This window comes from Parus major, chromosome 1 (assembly GCF_001522545.3).
Source record: "Parus major isolate Abel chromosome 1, Parus_major1.1, whole genome shotgun sequence".
NCBI lineage: Eukaryota > Metazoa > Chordata > Aves > Passeriformes > Paridae > Parus > Parus major.
In genome coordinates this window covers 105082693-105103819 of record NC_031768.1, presented here as the reverse complement: position 1 = coordinate 105103819, position 21127 = coordinate 105082693, and the positions used below count along the sequence as shown (strand labels likewise).

General features: G+C 38.9%; 1 protein-coding gene across 5 annotated transcripts in view; it reads left to right on the top strand.

The window, feature by feature from the left end:
* ROBO1 (roundabout guidance receptor 1) overlaps positions 1–21127 on the top strand; it is a 690100-nt gene that overhangs the window by 575729 nt on the left and 93244 nt on the right. For all 5 annotated transcript variants that reach the window (XM_015640442.3, XM_019007725.2, XM_015640439.3 and 2 more), the window contains one exon: positions 3892–4049. In XM_015640442.3, the coding sequence (XP_015495928.1) occupies positions 3892–4049 (158 nt within the window). The remainder of the gene's footprint in view (positions 1–3891; positions 4050–21127) is intronic.

Here is a 21127-nt window from a genome sequence, read left to right as displayed (position 1 = left end):
GAGAAAGAGTCTCTGGGGAAAGTAAAACTCTTTAGAGGATTGAAGAGTGCATAATATGAAGTAGTTGTGTGAGCAGCTGACTTATAAGTGGAGCTACAAAAGTTGCTTTTGAACCTGAATAGTTCAGCACATCCACACAAGATCATGGAGTTGTGCTGCGATGATGGTTACAATCATCCTTCATTTGATTTCAGAAAATACTAGGTAAAAAGCTAGAAAACCTTAACCAAGACCAGGCAGAAATGGGGAGGAAAGTGTTATACCTATGAAGATTCTTTTAAAAAAGGCAAAAAAAAATCAAATGTCCTCTTTATATATATCTTTTTTCATTCTGGCTGCATATATGTAGAAAGAGGTGAAATTTCACCATTTGATGAAAATAGCATTTGCTGTAGTCGACTACAAAGTATACTTCTAATATAACTTAAAAAGGAAATGTTTTCTCAATTTACAGTGATCCTTGACTATGAAGAACAGCAAAGAAAAAGTTAGTGTTTTTTTCAGTAAGGGATGAAATTTTTAGATTTATAACTTCATGCAAGATTGCCAGGGCCTGAGGCAAACAAAACAGAGCATGTATCCACTTTACAGCTGCAAAAATAATTACGATGGCTATCTGTGGAGTAATCTCTAATGGATTACATTTTGTTAGCATTTCATTATGTGATGTTAGAGCCAAAATAATTCATAGTAAATGGGGAAAAAAATACTTGTTTTGAAGTATCTGTGGCCTGGACCTTTGATGTCCTCCTAGGCATTCTATTAAGAACTGGTTAATTTGTGAAAGGTCTTGGTTTGCAGGCAAGGTACTATGCTTGTCAAGCTATTATAAGACTAAGGAGTGTAGAAATTAAAGAAGTAATTTGGTTTTATTATGTAAGTACTGGACTTCTTTGGTGCTAAAGCCATCTGAGGTGCTATCTGATAGTCCTTTCTCTTAGATTTATGAGGTCTTTCAGACTTGAAAAGCACTTATGCTTTATTAAGATCACTTGATTTAAATTTTTTTAAAACTTCAGGCTGCTTTTTTTATATGTCTCTTAAATTTATCCAAGTGATACAATCTTCAACAGTAATAAGAGGCTTCTTACTCATGGTCAAAATACCTCTTTTTTGTGTTGCAATAGAACTGTTGCATAGCAAATAAACTCTCCTGCACTTTCATGTGCTGTTGGCACTGGGAACTGGATCTGTGGGAGGGAGGGGTTAGTAACTTAGGGCAACTTCTGTGTCTTCTTCTTTAATGTTCTTTAACTTGAAGAAGTGGGGGGTGGGAAAAAAAGTAATAATATGATCAGTGGCTCCAAGCCAGATTAAGTCTCTTAAAGTATTAAAGAGAAAAAAATTCTTCAGTAGAAGCAGTGTCCAGCTGTCCATTTGCACTACATAATTTATAGTGATCCATGTGTCTGGGTGGCTTGAGGGTTTCTTGGGAACACAAGAAATTGTCTTTGGCTGTTAACACCAAGTTCAGTATAAGCACAACAAGGATATGTAAAGTTTTCAGTGTGTGTGAGTAGTGTTTTAATACTTCCAAAACAAAAAATTAATTTGAAGTGCAATTTTGGTGCATCAGTTTAAAAGGTAATATAGTAAGGAAGATGTAAGAGAATGTGGGTTGAACTTAATAAAGTTTTGTTGAAAGCAGAAGGGAATTTAAAGGATTGATCTTTTGACTTAACTTTCTGAATAACTAAAAATGACATCATTCCCCTTTTCAAAAACAGGTTGTTATAGCTGAAAATATTTTCAAATTTTCTGAAATTCATGTAAGGAAAATATTCATGAGTCTTATCTTTCAGGGAGAGAAATTCTTTGATCTTATCTGGAGCATGCTTTCTCAGGCTTTTGTACACTAAGAAATAGGTACTTGTTTTATTTGTTGTGATGGTCTTTGGGTTGTTTTTGTTAACAAACTCTGTAGACTAGATCTGTTGAAGAGACCTAATGTGTCCAAGAGAACATGGTCATTCAAAAGCATCTCATTGTAGCCCTGATGACCTCCAGGGGCTTCTTCCAATCTAAATTACTCAATACTATCTTCTTTAAGTCCTATAATTCTGTTCTATTAGTTTGTATTGTTAATATGATAGAGACATTTTATCCTTGACTGTACTCTTTCAGAACATCAATATATCCTGTTTCCAGGGCATTCCATATAATCCATTTCCATCAATCAGTAATTGAACTGAAATATTAGAAATGTGATTGCTTCAGTCTGGAATGGGATTAGTAAATTCAGATGTTTGGTGAGATCTGTACTATATTTAAGTCAATTTTTGACACACAGATATTCTTTGTTATTTCTGGAATTTATGTCCTTTATCTAGAATAGTTGTAAAATATTCTTTATTTATTGTTTTTGATTCCTGCTACATTTCTGAATCAATGTGGAACTTTCCCAGTTGTGTATTATATTATAATAAAAGCAAGTGTGAGGAAGGTGCATATCCCTCTGTCCCAAAGCAGTTGACCCATTTGCCCTCAGACCACTTTAGAAAGTCTCACCAGTTTGAAAGACCTTACAGAGAAGGATGGCTTGGTGGTAGCACTGTGCCTGCCAATCTGTAAGAGCCACATTCCTAAACAGCTGACAATAAATCTCACCTTCCCTTGAAGCAGCATTAACAGCCAAATTGCTGTTCAGTAGGAATGTCCATGTATCTGGGGTCCATGGCTTGGAGGATATACATATTTTTTGCTGCAGTTTCTTGGCATTATTTACTGTTGACACAAGATTGTTGCAGGTAACAAGAGTGACATACAGCTCTGTAAAAATCCTGAGACTCCTTTGGTCATACTGTGCTTTTCCATTACCCTGTCCTTTGTTCAGTGTGGATGGAGAAGCAACACTGGAAAAGATGTTTTCTGTCATTTGAGTTATTTATTTTTAGATTAAACCTAATGCCACTTGCTTGGCAAGGCTTGGGAATGCCATTATTCTGTTAAACCGTGTCCCTGTCTAGTGGTCTGTTGAGCACAGGATGATGTCTGTCCTTTCCCAGAAAGAAAAATAATCACAGAGCTATTGATAAAATCCCTAGTGGATGACTGGGGGAAACTAGAGTTGGCCAAATGATGAGAAAGAACAAATTCTAGTAAAAGGCAACAATAAAAATGTTTCTTTGTGTGCAATGGTGGTAAAATTGACTTCTAAATCAAGGATGTGGTCGAGGTTTAGGCTAAATGACAGCTACCAGAGATCAGGGAAGATTTTTTAGTATTTTTTCTTTAAAAAGACACAAGGCAAATTGCAAAGATCTTTAGTGATGTGTAATGTCATCAAAGAACTGGGAAGCTTTTTTAGTTCATTACTTTTTGCCCTAAATTCAGGGATGGATACAATTTGTATGGCCAGTGGCCAACCTTTAACTAAAACTCAGTTCCTGGCAGATTGACCTTGTGTCTCAGGAAAAAAGGGACAGAAAGCAACCTTTGCAGTGCTCCCCCTCAAGTCACATTCTACCTGAGCAGAAGATACTGTGCCATCTTCAACTGTGAAAGGAATCATAGAATGCTTTTTGTTGGAAAGGGCTTTAGTGATCATCTCATTCCAACCCCCTGCCATGGGCAGGGACACCTTCCACTGGAGCAGGTTGCTCAGAGCTCCATCCAGCCTGGCCTTGAACTCTTCCAGGGGTAAGGCAGACAAGCTGCCAGTCTGTGCAGTCCATGCCAGGGCCTTGCCACCTGCACAGTAAAGAATTTCTTCCTAATATCTAATCTAAACCTGCCCTCTTTCAGTTCAAAGCCATTACCTCTAGTTCTCTCACAACATGCTCTTGTAAAAAGTGTGACAACAGGCACCATTAAAGGCCAATACAAAATACTTTGTTGCACTGTTAGTATATTATTGAGTAATTTTTTGCTTCATTGACTTTATTCTTTCAGTTCTCCGGGATGACTTCAGACAAAATCCATCAGATGTCATGGTGGCTGTGGGGGAACCTGCAGTGATGGAATGCCAGCCCCCAAGAGGTCACCCAGAACCCACTATATCATGGAAGAAAGATGGGACCCCTCTAGATGACAAAGATGAGAGAATTACAGTAAGTATGAAAAGTTTTCCCAAACAACACAAGAATCAACTAATCCAAAAGTTCTTGTCTCTTGAGTGTGTGGTCATCTCTGGCTGTGCTGTGCTTTCTAGGATGTGTCCTTCCCTTGCCTCACAGGCAAGGACTAGTTTGCATTTAGCTTGGAATGTAACCTCTCATCTCCTAGTACTTTATTGCAGGGTATGCATTTGTTTGTTAAAGAGCCCTATGCAAAACCTGTGTTCTTCTCTTCCTCAGAAGAATTAGAAGCTTGTGGAAATGAAATTCATTATACTTATCACTGTCCTATAATTTTCCTACCTTTTTATCCACCAACAAATTTCTGCAATCTGTAATATCTGCCTCTGGCTGGAAAGAGAAAGTACAGGTAGTCTTGGTGAGATCTTTTGTAATTCTGTTGAAAATAGCACACACAGAAAAGTTGTGCATTGTATCAGAAAGGATAAAAAGGGTTTGGAGTTATAGACACATATCTGTAGAGGGATAATGGCTTATCCCCCTGTCTTGAATAAATCTGTTTTTGCATTAGAGGTGCTGTACTCATTTGTATCTGTAGCTTGCTGAATACAGTGCACAGCTATTCAAGAGTATGGCTAAAGCAGCTTCTCAAATCATAAAATTGTCCTTTTGATATAGTAAGCTGGTAGTAACCTAAGAGAAAGTGAGCCTAAACATCTTGCAGAAATGGCAGTGAAAAGTGGAGTTCAAAAATCATTTATTTGCTGCCAACATGATGATAGGAGAGACGTCTTTCCACATGAGAGAAAGTGTATTATCTGAAAGCACATACTGTCCTGTTGGTGCTGGAAAGATTTCTAGTGTAAAGCAGGATTAGAGGCACATACCATGTACATGCCTCAATCACATACCAAAATTAGGGAAATGTTTAATGGAAGTATTCTTATATCCCAGCAACCTAAGTATAAAATTACCATTTTGGTTTGAGATTGAAATTGCCTGTTATTCCATTAATTTTTTTACAAACAAGACAAAGCCCAGACATTCTGCAGTTGTGGTGTATGCATACATTTAAATTGTTAACCAACCTGTACTGATTGCTGGCTATTAACTCTATTCCTCCAATCATACTTGCTAAGAACTTGCAATTTCCTTTTCAAATCTCCTTCCATCCATGACAAGTGAATTGACCTGAGATAAAGAGAAGATTCCAGTGCTACCTATGTTTCTGGTTTTTTTTTTTACCCAGGAAGAGCTTTTTAAACTTGCATTTTTTATTGCTATGGTTTATTCTATCGAAGGATTTTCAGGTGTTGCCTATTAAGCACATTTCTTTTGTTACACGTGAAAACTGTTCCAGCTGCCAGAACAAAGACATACCCAGAACAAGAGTAGCTATCACTGACTGGCAGTGTCACGTGGAGCCATTAAAGCTTTTCTTAGGATGAAATAAAGCCCCTCAGTTTGGTTTTATTTTCTGGTGTTTGTATCAAATGCTCACCCACACAGTATTCTTTGACCATATCATCTGGCAGAGCTGTGTGTTATCAGTGTTGCCTCCCAAAAACAAACAGATGAAAGTGAGTTTTGATGTAGGTGTGGATAGACACTTGTGTCAGGTACCCAAATGAGGGTTTGTTTCCAGAGGTGGAAGTTAACAGAGCTGCCACAGCCCAGTTTAGCCATGTCCCTTCATGTCATATGTGCCTGGCACTGTCCTCAGCAGCACCACTGCTATCCTGGGTGCTCCCTCACACAGGCCAGAGAGCCTGAAGCAGCACTGTAATGCAGATTTGCATCCTCTTACAGCTGTAGCAGGATATTGGCAAGTGGCTAAATATACACTCAGATGTATCTCTTTCCAGCTTTGCAGCTCTTTTCTGTATGATCTCGCTAGTGGCTGGGAGGGGAGGGGATTGGAATGGACAACTTGTACACATGGACACGGGGATGAAATGCTAATTGTGAAACATGACTCAGAATAATTCCATATCTGTTCATTTATCTCTTTAAAGCATTTCTATTTCAGTTTGGCAACATGAATGAAAAAAAACCCTAGAAGAGTACCAAACCTGAAATAAGATGAAAATGATGGGGTTTAAGTGACAGGTTTCTTCATTTTTCTTTTAAATTAAGTGTCTGTATTTAAAATGAGCACCTACCTTCATGTGGTGGCAAAATTTTGATTGACTCAGTGGCAGTAAAGTTCCATAATACAAGCAGGACTTTACTCTTTTTGGCCATGAAATTAGTAGATCAGCAAATGTCAAATATGTCTTGATGTTCAATGCATATGTAATACCATTTAATAAATGAAAAAGTTTTGGTGGCTCCACTTCTAAAGCATTTCCAGTTGTTTTCATTCTTAGAGGTTTGTTGATCTTTGACTCATTACAATTTTAAGAGTCCTGTAAGTGTCAAAGGCTGTGTGAAGCATCTCATATTAATGCTTTCCTTTCTGACAAGAGATTTAAAATAAACATTAAGATGGCACTTTATCTGAATAAGGCATGATGTTTGACATCTTCTTTTTTGATTCATATCTATACTTTCTTTAAAAAGATGGTATCTCCATGAAGCAGCCTTATTTTTAATATGGAAGCATTTTCTCTCCTCTGCAATGACAGTGTCATCTGTAAGTGAGAAAAATTGGACTTTTCAGAATGAGTACTAAGAATGCCAGAGAAACAAAGCTGGGAGTTCTGTTCCTGGCTGAGAGATTGAAAGAAAATATGTAGATAAATAACAGATAAATAAGATACAAGTTAAGACATGACTTCCTCAGGAATGCAATAAAAAGAAAATACTATTTTGTCCTGTTTAGAGTTAAGGAAATCAAGGTGTTTTTGTAGGTGACATAATAAAAATCAGTCTTTTCATATTTTTGGTCCATTTGTAGGGCAAATAAATGTGCTTTGAAGAGAAAAAAACTGTATATGTCTTTAGGTTATAAACTAGGGAATGGAACAAATAGGAAATGAAAGTTAAGGGTGAGGGCAGAGCTATCTGTGAGAGGGTTTATGAAAGCAAAGATTTCATTTGAGCACAGCTCTCCCAGTACTGCCCAGTTTTAGAGATTTGGTGTAAGCTCTTCAGTGGGTGCACCTGGTGAAGAATCATCACCAAAACATTTTTTCTCTCTACTCTTGAGTGTGTTGTCTATAAACATTGCACTGGGGCTCAAAATCATTTTCCTCATGTGTGTTCTGTACACCATGGTGTGAAAGCAAATGTTTTAGGTGACTAATCTCTCTCCAAATACTACAAATGAAGCTGGAACAGTCTTGCCTGAGAAGCAAACACCTTTAGCTTAATTTATTGAACTGGAAAACAGTTATTGTGAGGACAGAACAGAACTATTATGATTCCATGGTTATCTAGTTAATTTTTCTCCTGGGATTACCTGGGATTACTGTGGAGTCAGGAATCCTCCCTGTAAAATATATATATATATATATACAGTTGAAAAGGAGTGTCTCAGCTCAATTCGGTGAATAGCTGTAATTTCTCACTGCAAACAGTGTAAAGCTCAAATGTATTTTTTTGGTTTATTTTATGATCCATCTGCACTAAGAGTGGCTGTGTGACACTCCTCTTGGAGCTGAGACTTGGTGGAGAAAGAAGGTGCAAAGTGTTGTCTGTGAGAGAGAGGGAAGGGAGAGCACCAGGGTGGAGAAGTTCCTGGCTCTGTTTCCAGCCCTTGTTGTTTACACCTTTGGCACTGGTGAAGTTCATAGAGCCGCCCATTGCTTGGAGCAAGGATCTGGGCTCCAGGCTTCCAGGTATCCTCCCCAGGAACAGCCCTGCTCCCAGCCCCATCCGTCTAGCCATCTTTTTTGCATGGCAGCACAGCGTCATTAGGACTTAGCCATGTGTGTCACCTTGGTGCCAAAAGCTGTGAGTTTGCATTCCCTGGGGCTGAGGAGGAAGTGCAATCAGTGTAGTTTCTGCTGACTGCTGTAATCGCTGGGTTTGGTCTTTCCAAATGTATTTTGTCTGGATGCACTTGGCAGAGTGTCAGTGGCTGCGAGTGCCATTAGCAAAGACTTGCTCAGGCACTCACAGTAATCACAGTGAATGCTGTGAGCCTGTTAATTCAGTGTGCCTCCATTCACTTCTCACCCATCTTCCTGCTGTACCCCAGAAACATCCCACTACTTTTCAAATGGTGTTCCCACTGCCTTCCTAACACACACCCCGCCATGAAATTCTCACCTCATTCCCCAGCCATTTCCTCCATCTCACAACCTGTGCTCACTTCCACATCCAGCCTGTCTGGCTCTATCACCTGATCACTGATACCTGCTAGTGTGGAGGTAACAATTTGGAAGCTCAGATAAGCAAACCCTCCTGCAGCATGCTGTGAAGTTACGGCATTCTTCCCTGGGCTTTGCTGTTCCTTGAAATGGTGAGCTGTGATTTGTGCTGGCTGTGGCACTGTCTGCCTGTGTCAGGTTTGCTCAGAGCCTCCCTCAAGGAGCTGTGTTTGCTGCTCTGTCTTCTTTGTGAATCCCAAATGCAACTGTCTCTCTATGAGATGCTGACATCAGTAATCTAACCAAGGTGGTGGGGCCTTTGAGCATGTCTTTAGGCAAAAACTGGCAATAATTACAAACTCTCAGGAGCACAGAGTGTTCAAAGAGGATTCTGTGGCTTTCCTATCTAGACACAGCAACCTCTGTGTGCTTTGGATCTATCAATTTGTCTTATGTTTTAGCAGCAATGCCTGCATAATTGACTAAGCCTCAGTGAAATCAGGATGCAGTCAGAGTGCCTGTAATTATCAGTGCTTTCCCAGTGGGAGAAAGTGTACATATCTTGCATAAGCTCCAGACCAAGCTGATGTTTGAGCCAGGTTTGGAGGTCAGGATTTCACAGCTGAGTCTGTTCCTGCCCCATGACCACCAGTAGCCCCTGCTTCAGGAAGCTTCCTAATTGTTCACATCGAGTCATGGTATAGGTGGTAGAAGAAAAAAGCTATGCATACTGAACATGAAATTTTAATAGGTAAAATCTTTTACATATACATGAAAAAGGATGCTGGTACCTAAGAAAGAAATCCTTTGTAATTGAATACAAAAAGCAAAGCCTTTGCATTGAAACTTCCATGCAGCACTGTGATTGCAATTTCCCCCTCTTTCGTATTAACTCTTATCTCTCATTTATCCTGAATCATCCTCATTTGATTTTTAAAAGAAAAAGCTTGAGAAGCCATTTATCTTTCCTTGTTCAAGTTTTAAAGCTTTAAAGATCAAAGTTACAAGATGAATAATGCATACAGGTTTTCATTCCTTTTTGTGTGGCTGTCTTGTGACATCAACAGTTTTGAATGACTTACACTCTTATTTTAGATGAGCGGCAACTTAAATTTTCAATTCCCATCTCCTCTCCTGGCCCTTAAAATAGTACATCACAAATGCACAGCATTTATTGCATCTCACTCAATGCTATTTTTACATGAGTGAGTGATGAAAATGTTTTTACAAAATGTGAAAACAAAGCTTTCTGATCTTCTGTTGTGACAGGAAAACCTCCTTAACGGTACCATCCACAGGAAGGTGTTTCATGTGCTTGCCCCAGTTTTTTTGTTAATGAATTGTCAGAGAGGGCAGCGTTCATTCTTCTTGGTGGAGACCAGTCATAGCCTTGTTGTGCTTTGGCAAGTTTAAAACTACATAGGTGGATCCCAACGTGACCTTGATCATAAGGAAAAGGAAATAGTGAGTGGAAGAAATTGCTATGACTGTCAGTTAAAAAGGAAAAGAGAAACTGTTGTTAGTATTGGAGGGAACAGTGGAAAGAGCAGGAATTAATTCTCTCTATAGGAAAGGATCTTTCTTTTTAAAGTTAAATTGCAGGGAAAAATTGCAGTGGGGAGGTGAATCAAGGGAAATGAAAAGAAAAAACCTGATTGATTTTGTTGGGGCATTTTGTGTGGAGTAACAGTCTTAATCCTTTACTACTGCAATGCTCCTGACAGAAACCATACTCTTGTGGTGCCACTCCAAATTAATTCAAGATGTTTATCCTTATTTCTTTCTTCTCCACTTCTCTTTGGCTTTTTTTTTTTTTTTTCTGGCCTCCTCTCTTTTTCACTGATTTATTGATTGTTAATCTATTAACACCTTTGTTTCCCCATATTTTAGATACACAGCAAAAGAGTGCACACTCCTATAGAAGTGTAATTCTAATGGTAATATTGTGTCTGCTGTGGAGAGCTGCATGAGAGATCATGGCCTGGGTGCACAGCACACAAAGCAGTGGGGGTGAGGGGAAGGCAGGGAGCAAGGACTTACAGTTCAGGGTTTTATTTCATTTTAATTGTTTTTCTTTTTTGGGGCAGATTAAAGGGCAAGCAGCAATTTCCTATAGGCCCCAAGAGGGTTAGAAAGAGAAGTGTATTTTTTCTTCTGATTCCCAATATGTGCTGCCTTCCAGCAATTTCCTTTCTTCCAAGTCCTTTTTCTTACTCCCTGGGAGCATTGGTTTCTCACTCTACCTCTCTTTTTACTTCATCTGATCCTTACAGTGGTGGTTTCCTCAAGGATCAAGAGTAGTTTTTTGTTAGATTTATATTTCTGCTGCTCTTAATACTGTTTCCCCAGGTGACACAGCTGGGGCTGCTGTGAGTTAACTTGGCACCCTAAGAGGGAAAAACTAAAAGTAAAAAATTGTGAAAAACAATTTTTAACCACACAGCTGTCCCAGAGGATAGTGAGAATTCCTCTATATCCTGCTGTTTCTTCTCTTTGTTTTTTTCCAAAATGTGACACTGGTGTTCTGTATTCACAACTTACAGCTCTGTTTCAGGGTCCCTGTTGTTCCTGCTGAAATCTCTTTGCTCTCCAGATTCCACAAATTTTTCAAAATGTGTCTTCTGGATCACCTCTCCCTTCTCTTCCATGCCAAGTGCTTGTGCTGTCTCCTGCCTTATCAAGAGAACACCTTTCCCATTTTTTCCCCTCAATTCTGTCTGCATGCCTGCCTCTTCCCCTGCTGTCTCTAAACCAGTCAGGTTTCCACAACTGCACAACCACTGTCTGTTAAGACAAAGGGTTCTCAGGGTATCTTCTGTTGTGTTGCTACTTCCCCTGTAATTTTTTTTTTTAAATTATCACAGAAATACCCAAGCACTTTTCAGTGGTCTGTAATCAATTTGATTATCAATTGTCGCATCATTTTGTGTCTTGTTTGTGGGGTTTCTGGCTGAGCCCTAAAACCATTACCTTCTGCAGATGACCACGCTCACCTTGGAAAAAATCTGATGAATAGCCTGGGCTAACATGAAGTGGAGAAATATCACACAGACTTTTATTTTTGTATCCATTTTCCTCTTTCGATTCTTCCATCCTACTTGGAGTCTGACCATCCTCACTTCATTTTTCAGACTCAGCCCTTTGAAACAAAACTTCTCATCTCTAACACATCCGCAGTCAGTTTCCAGCCCTGACCACAGCTGCCAAGAGCTCGAATTCTACACGTTGGTGTGGATTGGGAATCCTAACCTATTACAGGATTCTCCCCTGGCAGCTTGCATTTCAGGTTTGCCATTTGAAGGAGCATAGCTGTGCAGACATAGTCAGGCAGTTGTGAGCTCTGGGCTGGCTGTGGGTCGCCCAGCAGCCATCTGGCAGCGGTTAATGTGGCGCCGAGCCCGAGCTAACGAGCCCTGCTGCGAGACAGGCTCGAGCGCGCCGGCACCGCACGGGGCTAACGCAGCCACACGGCTCCCTTGGCACTGCAGGCAGAAGGAGCTTGACATCTCCATCCATGTGCCAAACCAAGGCAAACTCCCTGAAAATGCCCATGTGGATGTTCTCTTCTTCTCTGCAGCTCTTGCAGAACAACAGAATCACTAGATTGGAAGAGACCTTCAAGATCATTGAGTCCAACCCATGCCCTAACACCTCAACTAGACCATGGCACCGAGTGCCACATCCAATCTTTTTCTAAACACATCCAGGGATGGTGACTCCACCACCTCCCCAGGCAGACCTTTCCAGTACTTTATCACCCTTTCTGTAAAAAAAGGTTTTCTAATATCCAACCTATATTTGGTGCAGCTTAAGGCTGTGTCCTCTTGTTCTGTCAGTTGCTGTCTGAAGAAAGAGACCAACCCCCACCTGACTACAGCCACCTTTGAGGGAGTTGTAGAGAGTGATAAGGTCATCCCTGAGTCTCCTTTTCTCCAAGCTAAACAACCCCAGCTCCCTCAGCTGTTCCTCACAGGGCTTGTGTTCCAAGCCCCTCACCAGCTTTGTTGCCCTCCTTTGGACTTGTCAGCTGTCCCAAATCCTTCTTTAAGGTGCTTTCTCCATTTTCTGTGAGAAAATGGTGAAGGAAAAGCCCACCAGTCTCAAGTGTTTGGCTCATGCCCAGCATTCAACCTTGTAATTGTTGTAATTTAAATGGCTCTGCATCTTCTGTGCTGGATAGGGTAAACCATGCATAGGTTGACGTGTTGATGAGATATGTCTTTCCAGCTGACCTCTCTGAAGGGTAATGTTGGTCTCTGGAATTAGAGGAAAGAGAAGGAGCTTCATGTTGCAGGGCAAAAGGTGGCCCAGTGTCAAACATCTGTGGGCTGAGGAGAGCACCAGGGTCTGCAGGCTTGTGCTGGTTATCACAACAACTAGATTTTGCATTTAGGAGCAAACAGACCTCCTGTGTTCCCAAGGGCATGCCTGGTAGTAGTGTCATCCACTGTGTGAGGTTATCAGATTTATAGACACTAACCAAAAGCACTGGCATTAAAACTCATAATAATTCAGTGTTAGATTAAAAGGCTCCCTATGGTCATTCATCTGCTGGCATTTTAAACCAAGTTATTGCTGATCGTGTTTCACCCTAGAGTAGTAAGAGTTCCTTCTGTTTTTTTCTCACAACTTTCAAAAATGCTCTTTTGCATCAGTGATGTCCTTTGCTCCAGCTATTTTTGTCTTCTCACCACTTAAAAAGTTCAGCATTAGACATGCATAACTATGGTTTCTCAGTATTGTTTCACCCAGCAGTAGTGAAAAGTACTTTTTTATGTGAAATGAGTGGATTTTTCTACGGTCAGCTTTATTTTAGACCAATTTCTCCTTTCCATTGTGAAAGTGAAGCAAAGAAGAATGGGGCTCTTTTGCAGATACTCTGTGGACTTAGAGGAATTTGGAAACTTCTCATTGAGTCAAAATTCTCTACGGATCTCTTTTGTCCCTAGTCGTGAACTGATGACCTAGATAGTAAAAGAAAATCAATGCCTGCAGCAAATAGAGTATGTGTTAGATATCTGAGTTTTGGGACGTTTACAGGCCTAGATATTAGACTATCAGGATTTTCTTGTTAAAATGGCTTATTGAGAGTTTTGAACCTCTGGGACCATGTGAAATTATAGAAATGGTGTCTGGGAAGCTTCTCCCTAAAAAATAATAAAAAGCCAGGTGGTTATTATCTCAGACTAGGGTACTTGAGCTATCCAGGGTGTGTAGGACTTTATGATTTGGATGGTTAGGAGCAAAGGTGATTTATTATGCTGAGAAAGTAAATTCTTTGTTTTGTTTGGCTGACAGTCTCGTTGTTGGGGGTTTTTTGGATGAATAAGAAAGATGAAAAAAGGATGTGGGAGGAAAATTATTTCTTCATTCATTTTATTCTACTAATGAAAAAGAAACATTTTTGTTTGGTTAGTTTTTCTAAGCAGTCAGGAAAGGAGCCTTTGCTTATATTACAGACAATAAAGATGAAGACTGGGCTTAGAAAGCTAATTCTTCCCTTCCCTTCCCTTCATCAGCTGCAGGGAAATCTTACATGTAGAGTGTGGCCATCCTTGTTTAAGTTAAAAATTTGTTTCTGGAAACGCTGTTTTCCCTGGCCCCTTAGTGACTGCTGTGCCTCCCCTCACTCCTCCTCAGGAGCAAAAACAATGAGTGGCAAAGTAATATTGAAAAAAACTAGGTTTTTATGGATCTGCCACACTGAAGGTTAGGATTCTCAGTGGGAAGTGGGCAACCTGTGTACAGGCAGAAAATGCTTGGAGTAGATTCCATTGGACATGGGACTTAGGATCCCTACAGATGAAATGTGTAAAACAGCACTACAAATTTTCTGTCTTCCAAGGTTCTTTCATGCAGCCTCCTGGACCTGTCAGCCTTTATTTTTACTGTATTTAGGTTTATTTTACGCTCTTATACAGAGACAGTTGCATTTGTAAAGCATGAAAAACCTTTTAATAAACGGATATCCCACAGAAATCCATGTATTGTCTGTACAGTGAAGTGAAGGAACCCAGCTCCTTACTGTGTTTTCTCTTTTCCAAACACCGAAACCCTCTCCATTTTGGGGGATGGGAGAGAGAAGCAAAGAAAAAAAAAGGTACATTTTTGTTCTTGAAAGTCTCTAGTGAACCTTATAAATTTGATTGTACTTGGCATTTTTGATATTCCTACTTGCTTGCACACCACAGCAGCCACATGTTGTCACTTAAAATCTAAATATCGGATAACGGCTAACTGAGACTTTATTGTGTATCATGCTTATTTTAGGAATTACTTTTGTAAAGTAAAAATGACACTAACTCTAAAAGCATGTTTAATAAAACCTCAACAATCTGTGTGCTGAGTTTGCACATATTATGTTCTCATAATCAAAAGAAAAATGTAGAATAAAAATAGTAGAGAAGAACAGTGCCCGATTTTTGAGCCTTGAACAGCTGTAAGCGATTAGAGCTTCTTGTTTGGTTTGCTTTGATTTTTTGGTCTACTTTTTGAAAGTTCTGTCAACTTCACTTTTGCTTATTTCACTTTATTTGGATAGTTTTGCCTTACTGAGTTTCCTGTGATGCTTCTGGTTATATGAAAAGTCTAGTTCAAATCACAGCACTTCAAAAATAATAATTTTTCAGTTCTTGGGTTTCCTCAACCCAACAGAGTACTTCTCTCTCTCCAGGTAATAATATACTCACAATTACTTACTGCCAAGTTCAGATATTCACCACGTGCAGTAGTGTGGGATTCACACACACATTGCAGGGTGTTATTCCAGACTCTTGTGTAATATTATGCAGGACCAAGTCTCCCTGCTTGAGGTTGTCCTCCTTAAAAAGGAAAAGGAAAAAATAAACCAAAAAACTGCTTTCTTTCTTTAGCTAGCTGTAGGATAATTCTTGCTGATACTCATGCTGCACTGAGCAATTAATTGATTTATTTTTTTTTTTCCTTCTGAAAAATCATTAGCAAGAATCTATTTGGCACACGGTCACATGAAGATTGTTCCTTTGTTTAACATGGAAGTGTGGGTGGTTAGTTATACTTGGATCTATTTATACTCAGCTTGTTTTTTCTAACTCAGCAGCTTTGCTTTTGCCTCTGCTGCTGTTGTCAGTTGTCTACCTGCCTCTTCTTGGCCTCCTGGTTCTGGCTGCACAGGGGAGTATAAATTACACAGAGAGAAGAGGGGCAAAAGTGAATAAGTTTGAGAACCCCACAAATGAACCCCGCAAATTTGGCAGGGAAAATCATGCTGTTAAAAAAAGTAAAGCATGAGAAAGTGAAAAGCTTTCCTGGTGTATATCTCAAAATATTTCTACAGTCGCATGGAATATACTGAATTTTGAAACTAGCCATAGAGATTTCAATGCTTAAGTAATTTGCTCTCTTCACAAAATACAGAATTTGGTTCCTTGAACAAAAGGATGATTAATCAAGGTCTCTTAACTGTAAGTTTGTGGGGGTTTTGCATCATTGTTTTCCAAAATGTCTATGCCATTCGGATTGCCAAGTTTTTGGAAGTGAATGATGTTGGCATGATGGCTCGGAGTTCCCTCCAGCATGCCTCACATTTTAAACTCTGCACTCTTGCTCTCCCCATTCATGTGAAATCATTTGTCTCTTAGGATGTCTTTGAACTGTGGTGTTCAGTTTGAGCATTTCTCTTGGAGAGTAGCACCTAATGAAAATCAAGAAAGAAAAAAAAAATAAATGTATATATATTGCTCATTCAGGTTAAAGTGTTACCACAGAAGCTGCAGGTACCTGACTGAAGCAATTCCATGGTGCATTATCAGTATTCCAGAAATGAGTGTTTGTGCTCTCTGGCAGACTTGCACACTGGTTAGAATCACACAAGATCTGTTTTTGCCATGAAACTATACAGTCATTGCAACATGATTTCTAGAAGTGTGCTGCAAAACACTTTCCTACAGAGAAAATTACTGTGCAGTAAACGAAAGATTGCCTTGAGGTGGAGTCTGCAAGCTAAGCAGAGCAGATTGCTGGGCTGCTGCAATCTTCCTATGTGATTTTGGGCAAGCCTTGAAGTTGTTCAGTTCTTGTTATTCAGCATTTCATGAGTTGTGGACCTGAATTCATTCATACATGAAAGGAACCTGACACTTGGAACAAAGCTGTGCTGTGCCACCTTGCAAAGTGCAAAATGTTATTGCATCCTAAATCATAAATAGGCCCATTTTCATAAGCAAAACAGTAGAATCGTATCATATCCTCACATATTCAGGCCAAGCTCCACTCCAGGTGTTTGTGATGGTATAATACTTGCAGGATCTAGTCCAGCTTCAAACACTTAGAGATCTTCTGTGATTATAAAGAAAACATCTCTATTATTCGAGCTATATGCTGAAGCGTTAGAATGGTTTTGAGATTATTGTCCCTTGTATTCAAAGATCTCAGGGGTTTGTAATAATTTAGGAATGTCTACAGAGCAGGTACTTTGCATGATTATTACTCCTGGGAAATCTGCATGGTTAGCATGTTTCGCTAAAATATGCTTTGCACACATCCTAAACTCTCAGGGTGGAATTTGGCATTACTGAAACCACTGTGAGTTTCACCATTGTGTTTCCTGAGACTAATACTTTCCAGGAAAGTATATAGTATAATTCCCAGCAAGAGAGAAGCCTCTTTTTAAAGTGCTAAATGAGTTGACATACTTCACTTTTTTGTTGCTAATGTTGTTACTGCTTCACTTGTTTTTATTGGCTTGTTTGTCATTAAGGTACTTAAGGTATTCCAGCTGGAGTTTTGTGACCATACTACAAATTGATTCTCAATTTTTGTTCTAATGAGACTTTCGCTAAGATTCCCATGTTTCACCTGTGTTTTTTGCACTGTCATTTTTAAATATTAGAAATCACAACTGGTGGTGACAACTGTTACTCTGCATTTGTCATCAATAATCCAAGGCTTTGGTGTTGAAAGGGGTCATCTCTTGCATCTGTTATTCTTGAAGCTGATAAAGGTAGGTAGTTGTAGTGGTTTTATCAGCAGGAAGAGAAACCTTAACTTTAGCAATCTGAACCTTTTAAGGAGGACATTGGGAAATAACTTCTAAAATACACAAAACTGAGAGTGGCTTGAGCAACCAGAATAAATTAAACTGCAAGCCTACTCTGATAATTATTTTCAAGTCAAAAAGAGATGTGATCTTTAAAAACGTTATCTTTTACTATCTCATGTTGTAGTACTGTGTTCTCCCTACTTTAACCAACTAAACAAAGAACATTTTTTCTACTGCTATGAATAGCAAGTTCAAGAAAAAGGCAGCTCTTCTTCATTGTATCATGTACATCTCAGACTGCAGTGTCAGTTTTACTGTGCTGCCCTGAAAATGAGCCTCAAATTCACCTTGAAGGATCCCCCCCAGGGATGCCAGCTGAACCCTTGACCCTTTTCTTCTGACTGTCACCAAGGTTAACACATCATTACAGCTTGTGATGTTAGGTACATCTGTGCTTCTAGAGCCTTCATCAACCTACACTGTTTCACACAACCTAAACAGAACTCTCAGTCCCTCATTTCTCACAGGAATATGTCTGTTGATTTTTGAGTGTGAATTAGGCTTCTTCCTAACTTTGTGTTAAAGGAGACATGAAATTTTAAAACTTCCACCACTGCTTTTCCTTAATTTCCTTAATTATTAAAATATCAACCAAATGACTACAAACAAAAATAAAAGGTGAAGAAGCATTTTCTATTTAAATTTGAAAATGGGCATGTTCATACCTGCTGCACATTGCAAAAAAGTGTGTGCTGACAGACAAAGTGTCAGCATTAAGTATTGGTTCTGTGGGTTCTAGTTACTGACAGGTTAAGGGCCCTTTATTTATTTGGAATTTTCCTACCAAGGTATCATGTTAGATGAAAAGCTGATTATAATTAAAATGGGATTTGTTTTGTTAATCCAGAAAATGTATCTACAAATACTTGTCTGTGGCACCAATAACTAGCCAAGAGAGCTCTTTTATTAAGAGAAGCCTCTTGACACAGATTTTCCAAGTTGTATTACAATACTGTTTTAATATATTGGACAAATATCAGTTGACTCACTGATCTTGAAGATCTTTTCCAACATTAACAATTCTGTGATGCTAAACATGCTCTTAGCAGAGTTCTTTTTTTTTTTTCCCCTCAAAATTGTCCTCTGATAAAACATCTAGGCCATTGGATTGGCCAGACCTACTTCTGGATGCTGTTAATGGCCATCAGTTTTGTGATCATGAAATAATGAAACCAAGAGATGCTAAAATCAATTAATTCTCTCCCTGAACATGGTTTCAAAGGACTTCTACAAATTCTCATTGGAGAATTGATACTACTAGTGTTGACAAGTTTTATAATGTAAAGGTGATGTATTTATTCAGGTGTTGTAGAGAATGTGAAGGGAGTTTTTGTTTCTGCTTATGGAGGAGATTACTTTTAACCCCAAGAAGCCCATAGTATGCTAGTTTTTACCTTTGTAGTCTTTGCTTCTTACCTGCCACAAAATGCAGTCTTTAAATAAGTCTACAAACATTACAACTTCAATTGCAGCATTCAAATGATACACAAAGTTATCTCTGTCCACTTTACATTCAGCTGAAAGAGCTGAGATAATACTGGGACAGGGCTGTATCCTTTTCTGTGTTCTCCGTTAACGCTTTGAACACAAAGGTAGCAGGCCTTAAATCACTCCTTAAATGTATGTAATTTTCCTTCTCTTAAACTTGTCTGAAAACTTTTTAATAGTAATTTTTTGTTACTATTAATTGTTATTAATAGTAATAACAATTGTGCTAACTCCATTTAGGTGTGATGCAATGTTTTTTCTGTTTGGGAGTGTTTGAAGTCTAGCTGACAGTTCCATGAAAGAGGGTTCTGAAAAGGCAAAGTATTGTTAATATAACCACATGATTGTACAGAAAAAGAAACACTTGAAGCCATTCTATGTGCCTACCTGACTAAGTTAGCATATAAAATTCCTTTCCAATGGAATCCTGTATGTATTCCTTCTTTCTTAGAAGTCCATATTTAATGAGCTTCTGTTCTTTTGCTCCTCACAGAAGTGTGCATCTCATTAAGTCCCTCTTCCTGCTTGGGATTTGCCTCCCCTCGTGTCTCAGGCACAGAGTTGCTGGTTGGGCGACAAGTATGTCAGGCCCAGTCGTCTGCCTCAAGGTGAATTTCTCTTAAGCATCTGTTGAAAAGTTCATAAACTAATCATAAACTAAAGGATCATAAAGTAATACCTTCGTGGTAACTTTCCAGGCAATCCCACTATGAAATTAGTCTGCAAAATGAGCCAAGATCCAAATCTAACACATTATTAAAGGCAACTCTAAATACAGCAAATATTTTAATATTCCATGCATAGAATGGCCTGCGTATCAGATTGTTCTTGGCATGCATGTTTGCAAGTGCCAGTAATAATATCTGTAATACAGCATTTATGCTTTAGGCCTGCCAGATCTTGAACTAAAATTTGAATCTAGTAGGATTGTCCATAATTCCTGTTTTCAGAAACTTAAGAATATTTAAGCATTCTTCTGAAATATAATAAAAATATTCATGTTATATTCTACCAAACATTTCTTGCCAAACCTTAGGTCTGGAAAAACATGCAATATTTCATTGCAATCCACTGAAAGTGAACCTCAACAAATGACAAAACTACTTAAGCTTTTATGGTATTTTGGTCTAATCTGCAATAACACAAGGAATTATTGGAAAGGAGAAGAGAATCATCAGGACATGTTTTTTCATTCTTTATCAAACATTCTCTGAAATGATTGCTTTTCTGGTCATGGTTGACTTCCATCTTCCATAGAACTTTGCTTTCTTTTGTCTCCCAAAGTCAACAATATCTCTGTCTTAGAAAAAGCCTGGTTGAAACACACGAAGGATAGTAACTAATAATACAATGCAATATACAAAGTACACTTGATTTCTTGGATTCACTGAATATTTCTTTTTATATGTATCATACTTGGGAATGATGATTCTTAGATCTTTCCTCCTTAATTCTGAATGTTTATTCAGTGTTTGAAAACCATATTGTGAATCTTCCATTAAAAAGCTATTTTGCAAGAATAGCAAATATCAATTGTTTAGCTTTTCTGGATAAATAAGTGCAAACAGTGGATCTGTGTCCTCTAAGGGACCCAACACCCTTCAACCCTAAACAAGGGTGATCTTTATTGCTCACAAACTCAACTTTAAGCTTATACCTTGATGCAGATGTCAGGGTACTGATGTGACGTAATACTAAACTTGTCTTGTATTGCAGTAGGGTTGTTGCTGTTAAACTTTGTGTTGGAAAAGGAGACAAGAAGACTAAGGAAGCTTATTGATAAGGTCTCTTGTTTGCATGGATGTTATCAAGACAGTCCTTTAGATACTGTCTTCCTTGCCTGTTCATATGGGTCAACTTTTCCTAGCACTCTTTACTGTATGTTTTTGCATAATTTTCCTTACAACTCAAGGAAATGCTACTCTAAAATATTTTCCCTATAAATATTTTTACATATCTGCGGCACTGACTGGAGTCAGAGGAGCCTCAGGAGTGGTGATTTCAGACCTTCTGTGGAGAGCAGCTCCCATTTGTAAATTGTCCCCTGTGGGCCATAGTGGCACTTGGGTGCATTGCATGCCAGGGGCTACAGGCAACACCTTTTGGTGATCAGCATTCAGGACCAGGTCTGGAAAGTGGAATTGCAAATTCAGCTACCTGGACATGTCAATATGTCCATCTGACAGGCAGAAATGCTGACACACTTTCTCCAGCAGCCTAAATTTTGGACTCCTAAATTTTACCATCTGCTTTTGAAAAAATCAGCCAGAATGTGACATAGATTAGAC